The sequence below is a fragment of the Chiloscyllium plagiosum genome, unplaced genomic scaffold, assembly GCF_037043375.1.
Source record: "Chiloscyllium plagiosum isolate Xiang-an unplaced genomic scaffold, Cpla_swu_hap1 HiC_scaffold_25, whole genome shotgun sequence".
NCBI classification, from domain to species: Eukaryota; Metazoa; Chordata; class Chondrichthyes; order Orectolobiformes; family Hemiscylliidae; genus Chiloscyllium; species Chiloscyllium plagiosum.
In genome coordinates this window covers 16,665,281-16,680,260 of record NW_028270163.1, presented here as the reverse complement: position 1 = coordinate 16,680,260, position 14,980 = coordinate 16,665,281, and the positions used below count along the sequence as shown (strand labels likewise).

General features: G+C 41.9%; 1 protein-coding gene across 1 annotated transcript in view; it reads right to left on the bottom strand.

The window, feature by feature from the left end:
- dnah9 (dynein, axonemal, heavy chain 9) overlaps window positions 1–14,980 on the bottom strand; it is a 528,899-nt gene that overhangs the window by 222,491 nt on the left and 291,428 nt on the right. Inside the window, exons 49-50 of the mRNA XM_043714478.2 lie at window positions 4,957–5,217; window positions 463–888 (exon numbers count right to left, since the gene is read on the bottom strand). Coding sequence (XP_043570413.1) covers window positions 463–888; window positions 4,957–5,217 — 687 coding nt within the window. The remainder of the gene's footprint in view (window positions 1–462; window positions 889–4,956; window positions 5,218–14,980) is intronic.

Here is a 14,980-nt window from a genome sequence, read left to right as displayed (position 1 = left end):
GTTTAATATATTTCAAAGCTGAGGACTTTACAGATCATCAAAATTTAAAACACTTTTGATACAATCACGAGAAGAGCAATTGCTCATTTTGTAAGCTTCTTGGTGCAACCCTGATGTGGTACAGAGATCTTCAATGAGTCTTTATTAATGGCAAGAATACTACGATCAAGAGTTTTAATATCAACATGAATTGTCCGCCTTAATTAAAAACCCAGCTGTACAGGATATTGGTTAGGCCACTGTTGGAATATTGCTCTTCGGAAAGATGTTGTGAAACTTGAAATGGTTCAGAAAAGATTTACAAGAATATTGCCAGGGTTGGAGAATTTGAGTTACAGGGAAAGGCTGAACAGACTGGGGCTGTACATCTCTATGACTCTTTGGTTAGGAATGCATTGCTGCAGTCTGTACATATTAAGGTCACAGTGATCAATGTAAACCAGGTCACTTCTTTCTACTTACAGATATCTTGGCTTTGATGACAGCTAGTTTTTCCTGGGCAGCAGCTAATTCTGCATTGGCTTTGTTCAAAGCTTGTCGCTTGGGTTCAACATCACAATAGACTTCGTAAAACTTCACAATATTGACAACCCAGGAACAAAGGCCAGCAGCAGCAAGAGACTTGGACGCAATGAAGTCTGGATTGAATTCTGGGTCATGCAGGTATGGCTGAATGGCTCGAAGGCAATTCTCGTGGATGTTCTCCTTTTTGAAGTTGATGAGGGAATCGAGGAACCCGTCGACCTTTGCCATCATGACCTTCGCTGACTTCCAGCTGCGGTCCTTGGGCACTTTGCCTCCGACTGCTGTCAGCACCAACACGGCTGCTGTGACATTTGTCACAGCTGAGGGAGGTGAGCCGAAGGACTTCAATTCTGTCAGATTATTCTGAAGGGAGAACAAAGTTGCAAGAAAAATTGAATGCGTTTTTTCTTAGCAGTCAAGTGCTAATAGTCAAGTTGTTGAGTTATCAATTTGTTGCTCTGCTTTGAAGCCGAGAGCTGTAGTCTGAATTTTGTATAACATGACTCATCAAATGTAAACCAATGAAACCCCCGGTGGTAAATAAATCTCTATCTGTTTGTTAGTTGTGAAGTTTCTGAGTCCCCACTGTGTCGTCTGGCAGTTGATTCTAACATGATTAAGGGAATCAAAACAATACAAATGACCAGGAAACTTTTGACAATTTTTGCATAACTGACCTAGTTTAAACGAGCTGAAACCTTTTCTCATTTGGCAAACTCATTTCACGGGAAAATTAGGACCAAATGTGAATATTTGAGCCCAATAAGAAAAATTGCAGAAATACAACTTAAGCCATTGCATCGAATGTGTAAAAGTTAGGTGAAAAGATATTCTAAGCAGCGGTGTCTCTTGTCAATGAATAACAAAAATCAATGTCCGAATTTCACAATCATTTCACTGGGACCATCCTTTCTTAAGCGCTGTAGCACCTTGAAAATCCTAAAGTTAGTTTAGATTCAAAATCACTGCCATTCACTACAATCCTGTAATAACCTATTGTACTTAAAGATTGAACATTATGATCTGTGTATGAACTAGTGTCGACTTTTAGATGGATTTAGAGGAACCAATTGTTATTTCATGGTTAATAATATCACAAAAAAAGTGGAACGGTTCATGCCTTATTTTGTCCTTGATGTTTTATGCTATCATTGTCCTATAAAATGGTTCCCTTGGAGGCTTTTGTCAATCATTTTCATGAAATGGAAGCTTACATTACCATGTACATTATGTCCATGCATGGCATTGACTTCGACATTTTCTGAGGTTGGCTACATCAAAATGTTCACTCCACAATGATATTGTATATTCTATAGTTTATAAACTACAAAGATCCTTTCCCATAGCTATTTAAGATTAAACTACCTGTCCTTTTTCTCTTAGCATGAACTGCCAATGAATCACTCAGGGCTGTAAATCAAATTCAATTGATTTCACACCAGCTGATGAAACACCGAAACAAAGTTACATTTTATCCTCCCAAGTGCAGGAGAATAAATCAAACTTCCAACCCATCAGCAAATAAAACACAATATTACATAACTTAACTTGACTTAAGAGGTAAAAACCACACAAGACCAGGTTATAGTCCAACAGGTTTAATTGGAAGCACTAGCTTTCTGAGCGCTGCTCCTTCATCAGGTGGTTGTGGAGTACACAATTGTAAGACACAGAATTTATAGCAAAACTTTGTACACCCCAGTCAAACACCGGCATCTCCAAATCATGATTTAAGAGGATATGCATCCTACTTCGAGGGACATTGAGCTAAATTGGGAGGAAATGACAATACGACGGTAATGTGCGTGCTCTTGATCCAACTATTGATTCTTGGTGTTGTAGGTTTTGATGCTGGAAAGTGACAATAAGGTGTATTACCATATAGCATATTATAAAGTTTAAATCATAGAATCACGACAGTGTGGAAGCAGGCCATTTGGTCCATCGAGTTCAAACTGACCCTCTGAAGAGCATCCTACCTCGACCCAAACCCTATCCTATCCTCGTAACCCTGCACAGCTAATCCACCTAGCCTGCACGTTCCTGGATACTACAGACAATGCTCAGGAAGCCCACAACACGCTAAGTAAAGTAATCAACTTAACCTGGATATCTTTGGACTGTGGGAAGAAACTAGAGCACCAGAGGAAACCCATGCACGCACCGGAAGAATGCACAAACCCCACACAGACAGTCACCAGAGGGTGGGCTTGAGCCCAGGTCCCTGGCGCTGTGAGGCAGCAGTGCTCATCACTGGGCCACTGTGCTGCCCAGAACTGAGTGATCTCTGTGCATTAGATCACATAGACAAAGCTGCATTCAGAACATCTCTCCTTCACCCAGAGTATTCAAAAACCAGATGCCATAGAATATTGAAATGTTTTGGTAGCAAGAAATAAGGAACGTATATTTATACTGTGTGTTATCATAACCTGAAGGTCTCCAGAAATACTTCATAATCGATGGGTTAATTGAAATATGATTATTGCAAGGTTTGTGAAGGTTTGTAGCTCAGGTTGAGGTTTAGGGTGTAGGTTTGCTCGCTGAGCTGTAGGTTTGATATCCAGACGTTTCATTACCTGGCTAGGTAACATCATCAGTGGCGACCTCCAAATGAAGCGAAGCTGTTGTCTCCTGCTTTCTATTTATATCTTTCTCCTGGGTGGGGTTCCTGGGGTTTGTGGTGATGTCATTTCCTGTTTGTTTTCTGAGGGGTTGATAGATGATATCTAAATCTATGTGTTTGTTTATGGCGTTGTGGTTGGAGTGCCAGGCCTCTAGGAATTCTCTGGCATGTCTTTGCTTAGCCTGTCCCAGGATAGACGTGTTGTCCCAGTCTAAATGGTGGGTTTTTTCCTCCGTGTGTAGGGCTATGAGGGAGAGAGGGTCGTGTCTTTTTGTGGCTAGCTGGTGTTCGTGTATCCTGGTGGCTAACTTTCTTCCTGTTTGTCCTACGTAGTATTTCTGGCAGTCCTTGCATGAAATTTTGTAGACGACGTTGGTTTGTCCATGGGATGTACTGGGTCTTTATTTGTTTTTGTTTGAGAGTGTTGGTGGGTTTGTGTGCTACCAGGATTCCGAGGGGTCTTAGTAGTCTGGCTGTTATTTCTGAAACTTCTTTGGTGTATGGTAAGGTGGTTAGGGTTTCTGGCTGTGTTTGGCCTGCTTGTCGTGGTTTGTTCTCGAGGAATCTGTGGACTGTATTTTTTGAGTATCCGTTCTTCTTGAATACGTTGTATAGGTGGTTCTCCTCTGTTTTCCGAAGTTCGTCTGTGCTACTGTGTGTGGTGGCTCGTTGGAATAGTGTTCTGATACAGCTTTGTTTGTGTGTGTTGGGATGGTTGCTGGTGTAGTTACATATTTGGTCAGTGTTTGTCGGTTTTCTGTATTTTGTAGTTCTCCGTTGCCCTTTCTTTCGACTGTGACGTCCAGGAATGCGAGTTTGTTGTCGGTTTCTTCCTCCTTGGTGAACCTTATGCCTGTGAGGGTATTGTTAATGATGTTAAATGTCTCTTCTATCTTGTTTCGTTTTGTGATGACAAAGGTGTCATCTACGTAGCGGACTCAGATTTTTGGTTTGCTGGTTGGTAGAGCTGTTTGTTCTAGTCTTTGCATTACCACTTCTGCTATGAATCCTGATAGCGGAGATCCCATGGGTGTGCCGTTGGTTTGTTTGTAGATTATGTTGTTGAAGGTGAAGTGGGTGGTGAGGCACAGGTCCACTAGCTTCATGATGTTTTCGTTGGTAATGTGCTTGATGGTGGGTTGGGGTGTGTGTGATGGTCTCTTCTAAAAGTGTGCCAAAGACATGCCAGAGAATTCCTAGAGGCCTGGCACTCCAACCACAACGCCTTAAACAAACACATAAATCGAGATACCATCTATCTCAGAAAACAAACAGGAAATGACATCACCACAGGAACCCCATCCAGGACAAACGGATAAATAGAAAGCAGGAGACAACAGCTTTGCTTCACTTGGAGGTCGCCACTAATGATGTTACCTAGCCAGGTAATGAAACGTCTGGATATCAAACCTACAGCTCAGCGAGCAAACCTACACCCTAAATATGGACACAAACATGTCAGTCAATTTGCACAGTAACATCCCACAAAGAAAAATCAATGAATCCTAGACAATTAGTTTCAATACTTCCAGCCAGACACTGGTTAATAACTTGACCAGCAATGGGGCCTCTTCAACTGGTCACAAGATGACAGGAATTCTGATTGGACTCAAGAATAGTGCCTCCACAGACAAGTTGTCACTTGTCAATAACTGTAGAACTCCATCCTTGGAGCCCAATGTCTTTCCTAATGGTTACATATTCATTTCCCTCCTTACACTGAAACTCTGCCTGACAACCTTTCCAAATTCAAGGGGTCAAATAATTGCAAGTGATTCTTCTTTTGACTCCATTTCATCTCTTACCTTATTTAGAGTGTTCAGCGCTTGCTGAGCAGCAACAAGGGCAGGTTCAGCTTTTGCTAAATCCTCCTCACAGTCTTTCTGTGTCCGGGTAACCTCCTCAGCAATGAGAGCCACCTTCTGTTCTTCCCCATCTGCAAAGGCTTTTTCTTTGCTCACCTTCTCGGTTTCGACTCCCACTACTTGAATCAGCTTGTCAGCATCTTCATTTTTCTGCTTCAGCTCAACTTCCTGCGCAGCCAGTTTAGCTTTCAGATCATCAACCTGTTTATAGAAGTTAAGTGTAAGGCAGTCATCAACAAAACGTCTGAAGAGTCACATTAGAATTCATGTTATGTTCATTTGACCTGACAGCAATCAACTGGTTTCCTCCTTGATTCTTTCATGGGACATGGATGTTGCTGACAAGGCCAGCATTTGTTGCCCTTCCCTAGGTGACCTTGAACCAAATGGTTTGCTCGGTCAATTGACGGGGTAGATAAGAGTCAACCATACTGTTTTCACATGTAGGCCAGATCTTGTAAAGAGAGCAGATTTCCTTCCCTCAGGGGCATCAAGTGAAGAAGATGGATTTTTTTTTTGGCAATCAGATTACAAAATATAGAAACATAGAAGACTGGAGCAGGAGTAGGCCATTCGAACCCTAAGACCTACCCCCCCCCCCTTTATTCAATATGGTCTTGGCTGATAATCGAGCTCAATACCCTAATCCTGCCCTCCCCCATATCCCTTGATTCTTTTAGCCACAAGAGTTATATTTATCCTTCTTCAAAACATATGTTTTGGCCTCAATCACTTTCTGTGGTAGTGAATTCCACAGGTTCTATGGATGAAGAGATTTCTCCTCAACTTAGTCCTAAATGGTTCACCCCCTTATCTTTAAACTATAACCCTTGGTTCTGGACTCCTCCACTATCAGGAACATCTTTCCTGAATCTAACCTGTCTGTTCCTGTTAGAATTTAACAGGTTTGTAGGAGATCACCCTCTCGCATTCTTCTAAACTCCAGTGAATACAATCCTAAACAACTCAATCTCACTTCAGAGGTCAGTCCTGACATCCCAGGAATCAATTTGCTAAAACTTTGCTGCACTCCCTCGATAGCAGAAGCATCTTTCCTCAGATAATGAGACCCAAATCACATAATATTCAAGGTGTGGTCTGGCCAATGCCTTATATAACTGTAGCACAACATCCTTATTCCTATACTCAAATCCCATCACTATGAAGACCAAAATACAGAGAACATAGAACATAGATCTGTATAGCACAGGAATGGACCCTTCAGCCCACAATATTGTGCCAAACATGACACCAAAGGAAATTAATCCCTTCTGCCTGCCATTGGTCTATATCTCTCCATTCCTTGCATATTCACCCACACTGTAGGGAATCTAATCTAATCTATTCATGTGCTTTTCTAAAAGTCCTTTAAATGCTCTTATTGTATCTGCCACCACCAACACCCCTCGCAGTGCATTCCACACTCCTTCCACTCTCTGTAAAAAAAACTTGCCCCTCACATCTCCACTTAACTTCCACCCTCTCATATTAAATGCATGTCCCCTTGTATTTGACATTTCAACTCTGGGAAAAAGATCTGTCCGTCAACCCAACTGCACCTCATAATTTTATAGATTTCTATCAAGTCTCCCCACAGATTCTGCTGCTCAAGGAAAACAACCCGAGTTTTTCTCGCCTCTCCTTGTCGTTCATACCCTCTAATCCAGGCAGCATCCTGGGAAAGCTCTTCTACACCCTTTCCAAAGCCTCCACATCCTTCCTGTAATGTTGAGACCAGAATTGAAAGCAATTCTCTAAGTGTGGCCTAACCAAAGTCTTATAAAAAGCTACATCATGGCATCCTGACTCCCTGACCAATAAAGGCAAGCATGCCATATGCCTTCTTTACCACCCTGTATAGTTGCATGGCCACTTTTGGGGAGCTATGCACTTGAACCCAGTGTCCTGCCATTATCTGTATACTTTTCCTTAACATTTGATCTTCTGAAGTGCAGCACCTCACACTTACCTGGATTAAACTCCACCTGCCAATTCTCCACCCGCCAATTCTCCACCCATATCTGCAACTAATCTATATCCCACTGTATCCTTTGACAACTTTCTACACTATCCACACCTCTACCGACACTTGTATCATCTGCAAACGTATTAAACCATCCATCTACATTTTCATTCAAGTCATATATAATATATACACATTATATATATATATATATATATATATATATATAATATACATATATGTACCACAAACAGCAGCGGTCCCAGAATGGATTCCTGCAGAATACCACTACTCGCGGACCTCCAGCCTGAAGAACACCCTTCCACCATTATTCTCGGCCTTCCATGTGCAAGCCAATTCTGAAACCACGTGGCCAAGTCACCATGGATCCCATGCATCTTAATCTTCTGGATGAACCTATGATGAGGGACCTTGTCAAAAGCCTTACTAAAATTAATGTAGACAACATTCATTGCTTTACTCTCATGGATCACCTTCGTGACCTCCTCGAAAAATTCAATCAAGTTCCTAAGTCATATCCTGCCCTGCACAAAGCCATGCTGACTCTCCCTAAGGAGGCCATGTTGTTCCAAATGTGCATAAATCCTATTCCTAAGAATTCTCTCCAACAGCTTCCCAACCACTGATGTGAGACTCACTGGTCTATGGTTTCCTGGTTATCCTTCTGTACTATTTGCTGCACTTGCACACTTATTTTCAGCAACTGGTGCATGAAGACACTCAGGTCTCATTGAACATGTCCCTCGGAAAAGCCCATGAGTGTCTCCCTCTGGATTACTAGTGTAGTCATGCTATATCATTTACTTAGTGACAAAATGAAGAAGAATTTATGCTCGAAATGTGGATTCTGCTGCTCCTTGGATGCTGCCTGACCGGCTGTGTTTTTCAAGCACCACACTCTATGACAGAATGATTCAAGACAAGAAGGGCATGGACTCTTCATCCATCTTGAGTCACCCTGAAGTCTCCCAATTGCAATACCCAATTGGTTGTTAACTAATTTCAGGGTTATTATCTGAAAACTCATGACAAATATGTGCTATTAAAAGCTGGAGGTAGTTCTGCCTGGTCCAAATTATTTTCCCAAACTCAGTGTGCTAACTATAGCCATTCTGTTACCTGTTCTATCAGACCAAATGGAATTCAATGCTTTCCAAAGAATGATGTGCTCAAGTAAGAAGTGTTATGACCTGTCCATATCTCTCATTCCATCTGTTCACACTTACATCAGTTTTCCATTAAGCCTTTGCTGGGCCATTTCAGCAATCTCTAACTGTTCTCACAAACCCTACTGCTGGATTATCCTAGTTTCTCTACCCTTACAAGTTTCCTTCTTCTTATTCAGCAGGATTCAGTCCACAGTTCCTGACCTGTCAAACACAAGCTTCCTTTTCAAAAATGGTTTCAAGATGTCACAGAAATTTGGACACTTTGGACAAAGAAATCCGTCACATATCTACACCAATTTTGAACCAAAATTTATACATATTCCTCAAACAACTAAGCGTAAAACTGAAGTATATAACAGTGACAGGTTACAAGAAATTATAACATTAAAATTGCCTTGCTAGCAAAAAACATTAGAGTCAGAAATTTCACATTTATGAATAGAAATTTATTGTCATGTGTAATTTTACATGAAAAATATAGTGAAATCTTTATAAGTCGCCCTACCATGGCGCCTATGTCAATGACAAAAGTCATGCATAATAATAAAGAAAGTAAAATTAACTCCAAGTTCACCACAGTTCAGTTAACGGTTCCTGGGCTCAGGGAAAGCCGACTAAGGAATGATGGAATACCCTGAAGACATAGCCAGGACAAGACTGCTATGCTGGGTCACTGGAATACTAGGCCACAAGCTTAGGCTGAACACGACTGCCATGTCAGGCTGAGACAGCCACTCCTGGACGAGACCACCTGACAGGCCAATGGAATACTTGAAAGATGATGACCTCCACATGGGGAATGAGACCTCCACACCGCGACACAACCACCACGCCATACTGTGCCAAAACTGCCACTTCTCCTTCTTCAGGCGTCTGGGCCTAGCTGTGGACCTAGAGCCTCAGTCTAGTCTTCAGATCCAGTTTGGGGAGTCAGCCTGAGGCCTGCTCCTCGAGAGACCCTGGGCTGGGGTGGAGCCATGTCTGGCTTGTCCTGGGTGTTGCTGCCACAGCTCCTTGAAGCCTCTTCCTTCACCTGTGTCTCTCTGAACTTAAAGAAAAGAAAATGAAGACAAAGGCAAAAGAAAACAAACAGAACTAAAGGATAAAAAGAAGAAAAAAAATGAAAGCCAACAGGCGCAGACAAGCCCATGGCTTAGTCAACCTCCTCTTCCACCATCTTGGTACAAACTATATGCTGGTATGCTTTACGACTCCCACTCTGATGCACTTCTGAATTCAATGTTGTTTAATTCAGATCATCAACAAATTGCTAAGACCAGTCCCCAAGCAAATTACATTTACGTTTCCAGGCAGGATACCCCACATTCTTATGTTCCTGGCTGAGAAGGGATGAAGTGGCTCCCATTCTTCATTCACCAAGCCCCTAGGTAGAGTGCAACAAGGTTAACTAAAACAGATCCCTTCCCTAACCAGAACAAAAGAATTTCCAGTTGAAAAGGAACTCATTTACTTAAGAGCCAATCTTAAGTTAAAGAAAAAACAAATTCATGAGTTACTAAATAAGAAAATAAGTAATAACAACACACAGAGAGATTTGAAATGAGAAGTTAGTCTAAAAAAAAAATAGAGATCAGTTTCTGGTTTCCTTGAATGCCAACTGGGTGATAATAATCACACTGACATTGATAGTTGAGCAGTCAACTTTGAGATTCTCGGGCTTGCAAATTAGCTGAAATCTTTTTGTCCTGCTGTCAGCACTCAGAGCAGGAGACTATCTTTCTTTTGTACCTGCAGTGCAGAGGTGTCAAATGGCTGTCATCAAGCTGTGAACTTCATAGTAATGAGTCCTCACAAGCACATCAGCCACTGACAACACAGAGACCAGGAGTTGCAGCTGCTTATAATCCCTTCTTTGTGGATTCCTGGAAGGGGAAACAAAACACGTCTTTTGATTCATGTCCACAGTTTGGAATATAACCCACAGGAGAACCTTTCCTGCTGAGAGGAGGAAATTAGATTGCCTTGTATGTCTGCAGTTTGAAGCCTCTCCTTTTGAAGAATCCTCAGCAACCTAGAAGGTGTGATGTTCCAAGAATTCACAGTAATGATCCTTCGGCAGTCAGTGAATTCCACCCTTGAAAGTAAAATATCGGCCAGGCTTGCAGTTTTTGTCACTTTTTAAAAAAAAATTCTTATTCAAAACTTCAAGTTGTCTGCACATAATTCAGGGTTATGACCCATTATAATGACAATTCCTAATGACAATCAGATCTATTCCCATTTTGATGTAAAAGGAAAGAAAAAAAAAACAAGTATTTTCATGTCATTCATTTTCCAAGCTTTGATCAATAATATATTTTGAATTCTAACTGGATCTCTCTGAAATAATAGAATGTTGCCCCTTATTTAAAGGGTATTGGAATACAAGGGTGGGAAGTCTTCCTGCAACTATACAGGTGCTGGTGAAACCACATCTAGAGGCCTCTGAGCAGCTTTGGTGTCCTTATTTAAGGGAAAGATATCATTTCATTGGTGGCAATTCAAAAAAGGTTCACCAGGATGATCCATGGTATGGAGGGACTGTCCTACAAGCAAAGGCTAAACAGGTTGGGAGTCTCCTCACTGAGGTTTAAAAGAATGAGAGGTGATCCCATTGAAATATACCAGATTCTCAAGGGTAAATGCTGAGAGGATGCTTTACCTCATGGGAGAGTCTAGGACCGGAGGGCATAATCTCAGAATAAAAGGGTTCTAGTTTGAGACTGAAATGAGGAGGAATTCCTTCTCTCAGAGAGTTGAGTGCCTTTGGGGAGCTGTGGGGACAGAGTCCTTGTGTATATTTAGGGCTGAGATTGAAAGATTCTTGAGATCAGGCGCAGAATCAAGGGTCATGTGGAAAACGCAAGAAAGTGGACTTGAGGTGTGCTAGATAAGCCATGATCTTTTTGAAAGGCAAAGCAGGCTTGAGGGGGCTGAATGGCCTACTTCTGTTCCGAACTGTTATGGTGTCTGGGTTCTGAACAGGGCATCGGCAATCACGGTTTATTTCCTAACAACGCGTGCGACTTTTAAGTGGTACAGTTGATGCACCAATTTCCTGTTTTTTTTGTGGGAATGGAGAACAGTGCTACTGCTTTTACCTCTGTAGGTCTGGGCTGTACTCATCCCTGACCTAAATAGACCATTTGGCCCGAAGCAGATTTGCTTTATGTGAGACTGACCATTAAGGCAGCTACCTGTATTTACTAGAAGAGGGCTTCCAGTTGCTCTAAGTGTATTTTCCAAGTGTTGCTCGGCACTAGGAGATCCTCTGGCAACACTATACAATTGGGTAAGTCTGTCATCATGTAGTTTGAATGGTGGATGGGCATTTAGAAGTCCAAACAGCAAGGATTTGACACTGGTGCTTTTACGGGTTCCTTTGGTATTGGATGCACTAACACATAGTGTACCTGCGTTTTCATTGATGTATGGGAGATTTCCAACTGGGTTTGGGTCATCTCACAGGTTTACAGGAGTTGCTCCCTGAAATTGTTATGCTTAGCTTTGTGGATACCTTTCTTTAAGACCAAAACAATTCATGTTTTACTATATTGCTACAAACAAGAATTAGTAATAACACCAACTTCCATTCCTAATCTTATGAAAATTCAAAAAAAAACGTAGAAGATATATGGATCAGTCAGCAGTTCATATGAAGAGTAGATGGTGGAATATTGTGGCCATTAAGGTAGAATCCCTACAGTATTGAAGAAGCCCTTTCGGCCCATCGAGTCTGCATCGACCCTCCGAAGAGCATCCCATCCAGACCCAGCGCCCCCACCGTACCCCACAATCCCACATTTACCATGGCTAATCACCTAACCTTGCTGTTTGGACTTCTAAATACCCATCCACCATTCAAACTACATGATGACAGACTTACCCAATTGTATAGTGTTGCCAGAGGATCTCCTAGTGCCGAGCAACACTTGGAAAACACAGACAATTTCAGCATGGCCAATCCACCCAACCTGCCTTTGGACTGTGGGAAGAAACCAGAGCACCCGGAGCAAGTCCACACAAACATAAGGACAATGTGCAAACTCCACACAGACAGTCACCCAAGATGGATTCGAACCTGGGTCTCTGGCGCTGTGAGGCAGCTGCACTAAACACTAAAGCCACTGTGCCACCCTTATGTTAGGTGATACAGGTAATGTTGCCATTGGTAGTTGAGCAGTCAAATTTCAATATTATTAGTTTTGCAGGTTAGTTGAATTTTTTTTCTTGTTTCCTTTTTTATGGTGACCGGCCTGCCAACTGGCTCACATTGCTTGGAATATGAGTATCTTTTACTTTTACCTGTAGCACAAGAGTGCTGTTCTCAAGCTGTGACCTTCACAGCGAATCCACACTAGTCCATCAATCCACTAACACTCACACCAGGGGTTGTAGTTTGATTTTACCCCTTGTTTCTTATAACATTGGAGGTTAAAACACAAACGTATCTTCCAACTCATATCCACAATGCGAAATATAGCCCATAGGGGAGGAGGTAATCAGACTGCCTTTCAGCTCTACCTTTTGAAATCTCTCTCTTTGAAGTGTCCTTGATATCCTGAAAGGTGCAACATTTAGGGGTGCAAACAGGGAATATTTCAGCAGTCAGTGAATTCCATCGTTTTAAGTTATGATTTGTTGTCATGACAAAATATCTTCTGCTACATTTCCACATAACTATGCTTTATGCACTTTGTTTTATCCAAAGGATTCAAAAGTTCAAAACGTTTAGTGCAAAAATTAACCTTGAATTGTATAGATTGGACCATATTTAAATATACAGTGTGCTCCCACTTCAGCTGCCACTAACAGTTATTTAAACAAGGTGCCTTTATTGTAATGGAGAGGCGGTGGTGTAAATGTACATCTCTGGATTAATAAGCCGAGGAACTAGCTAAATGTTCTTTGGCACATGGTTCACATTCCAACATAGCAGCAGATAGAACTTAAAACTGTCAATTGTCAGAAAAACCCATCTGGTTCACTAATGTCCTTTAGACAAGGAAACTGCCATTCTTACTTGGTCTGGTTTACATGTGACTCCAGATCCACAGCAACATGGTTGACACTTAGCTGCCCTCTGGGCAATTAGGGATGGGTAATAAATGCTGGCCTTACCAGCAATGCCCTTGTCCTTTGAATGAATGAAAACAAACGCCCTTCAGGGAAAGTACCTGGACTGGCCTAGGGCCTGGACAGTTGATGTACATCAGACACCTGTATCTGGAGGCCTGTGGTGTTCGGGTCAGTGATGGGCCTGCTGTTTTTAGACCACGAGCTGGGTGGCAATCGGCATAAGGGCCTATGATTTCTGTCCCTGTCCCTGCTCCACAGCAATGTGGTTCAATGCTGTCTGCCCTCTGAAATAGCTATCAATCCACTCAGCTCATGGGGAACCACAGAAAGATAACAAATGTTTGCAACATTTACATCACATATAAGAACTGGTAAAGTCGCCATAGTCCCAGAGGACCACACGGCTGCTATGTCATTAAAGGGAGGGAGGGAGGACTGGTGGTGAATTTAAATGGGATGTTCACCCCCTCAAGTAAACAGTGAAGGGTGGATGTTAAGAAGATAGTATCTTCATGGTGACTTTAGCCACTACAGGAATTTAACCCATGCTGTTGGCATCACTCTGTATCACAAATCAGCCATTCAGCCAACTGAACTAACTGACCCCCAATGTAAGAATGCGGAACAAAGAAACAGCCATGATACATGTGTGACATATAAGGATACTGTCCATCATAGAAGCTTAAAAATGTGTTTTATTGTCATAATTTGATACTAATGTTTGCAAAATTTTAACATCATACATTGAATTAATGAGAAGAGAGACAAAAACAAAGGCTTAGATAAGTGGACTAATAGTATTTTGGAATTTCAGCTTGAGCTCGCTGGTCGTAATGAAGAGAGCCCTTCATAATGTGGACAATGTGACTAAACTAACAGTGACGTTCCTATATATCAAAGAACACACAACACCACATTATAGTCCAACAGGTTTAATTGGAAGCACACTAGCTTTCGGAGCGTCGCTCCTTCATCAGGTGATAGGGGAGGACTCAATCCTAAGACACAGCATTTATAGCAAAACTTTACAGAGTGATGTAGCTGAAATTATACATTGAAAAATACCTTGATTGTCTGTTGAGTCTTTCAGCTGTTTGAATACCCATAGGGAGGGCCTCAACCGGGACCTTGGGTTCATGTCACATTACAGGTGATCAACATTGCACTACACACACACACACACACACACACACACACAGATATTCCTACACACACACACACACTCTCACATACACACGGACACAGATACACACAGATGCGCACACAGACACCCACACACACCCTTATTGACACACACACTCCCACACTCACACATGCACACCCTCACAGACTTAAGACACTCTGCACTCACTACACACACACACACACACTTTCTCATACTCACAACCCCCACCCCAGACAGACACACACACACAGACAGCCAAAGACCCACATGCACACATATATTTTGTGGGGTGAATTTGTACTTGCAGAGTTACATTGCACTTTGCTCAAAAACTGCATACATTCATGTAGAACTCTGAGCTCAAAAACTGCATGAATTTATGTAAAGCTCTGTTATCTCACTTTTTAGATTAGAATCAATCTAAACATCAGGTCATAGACAGAGAACACAGGGGGCTAACACCTTCAACATATTGTCTAGCTATCACCATTGTTAACAGCTAATCCGAGAATGCAACTTTAAAAAAAAGGGTTTTGTGATTTACACATGAAAGAAGTGAAACTATCA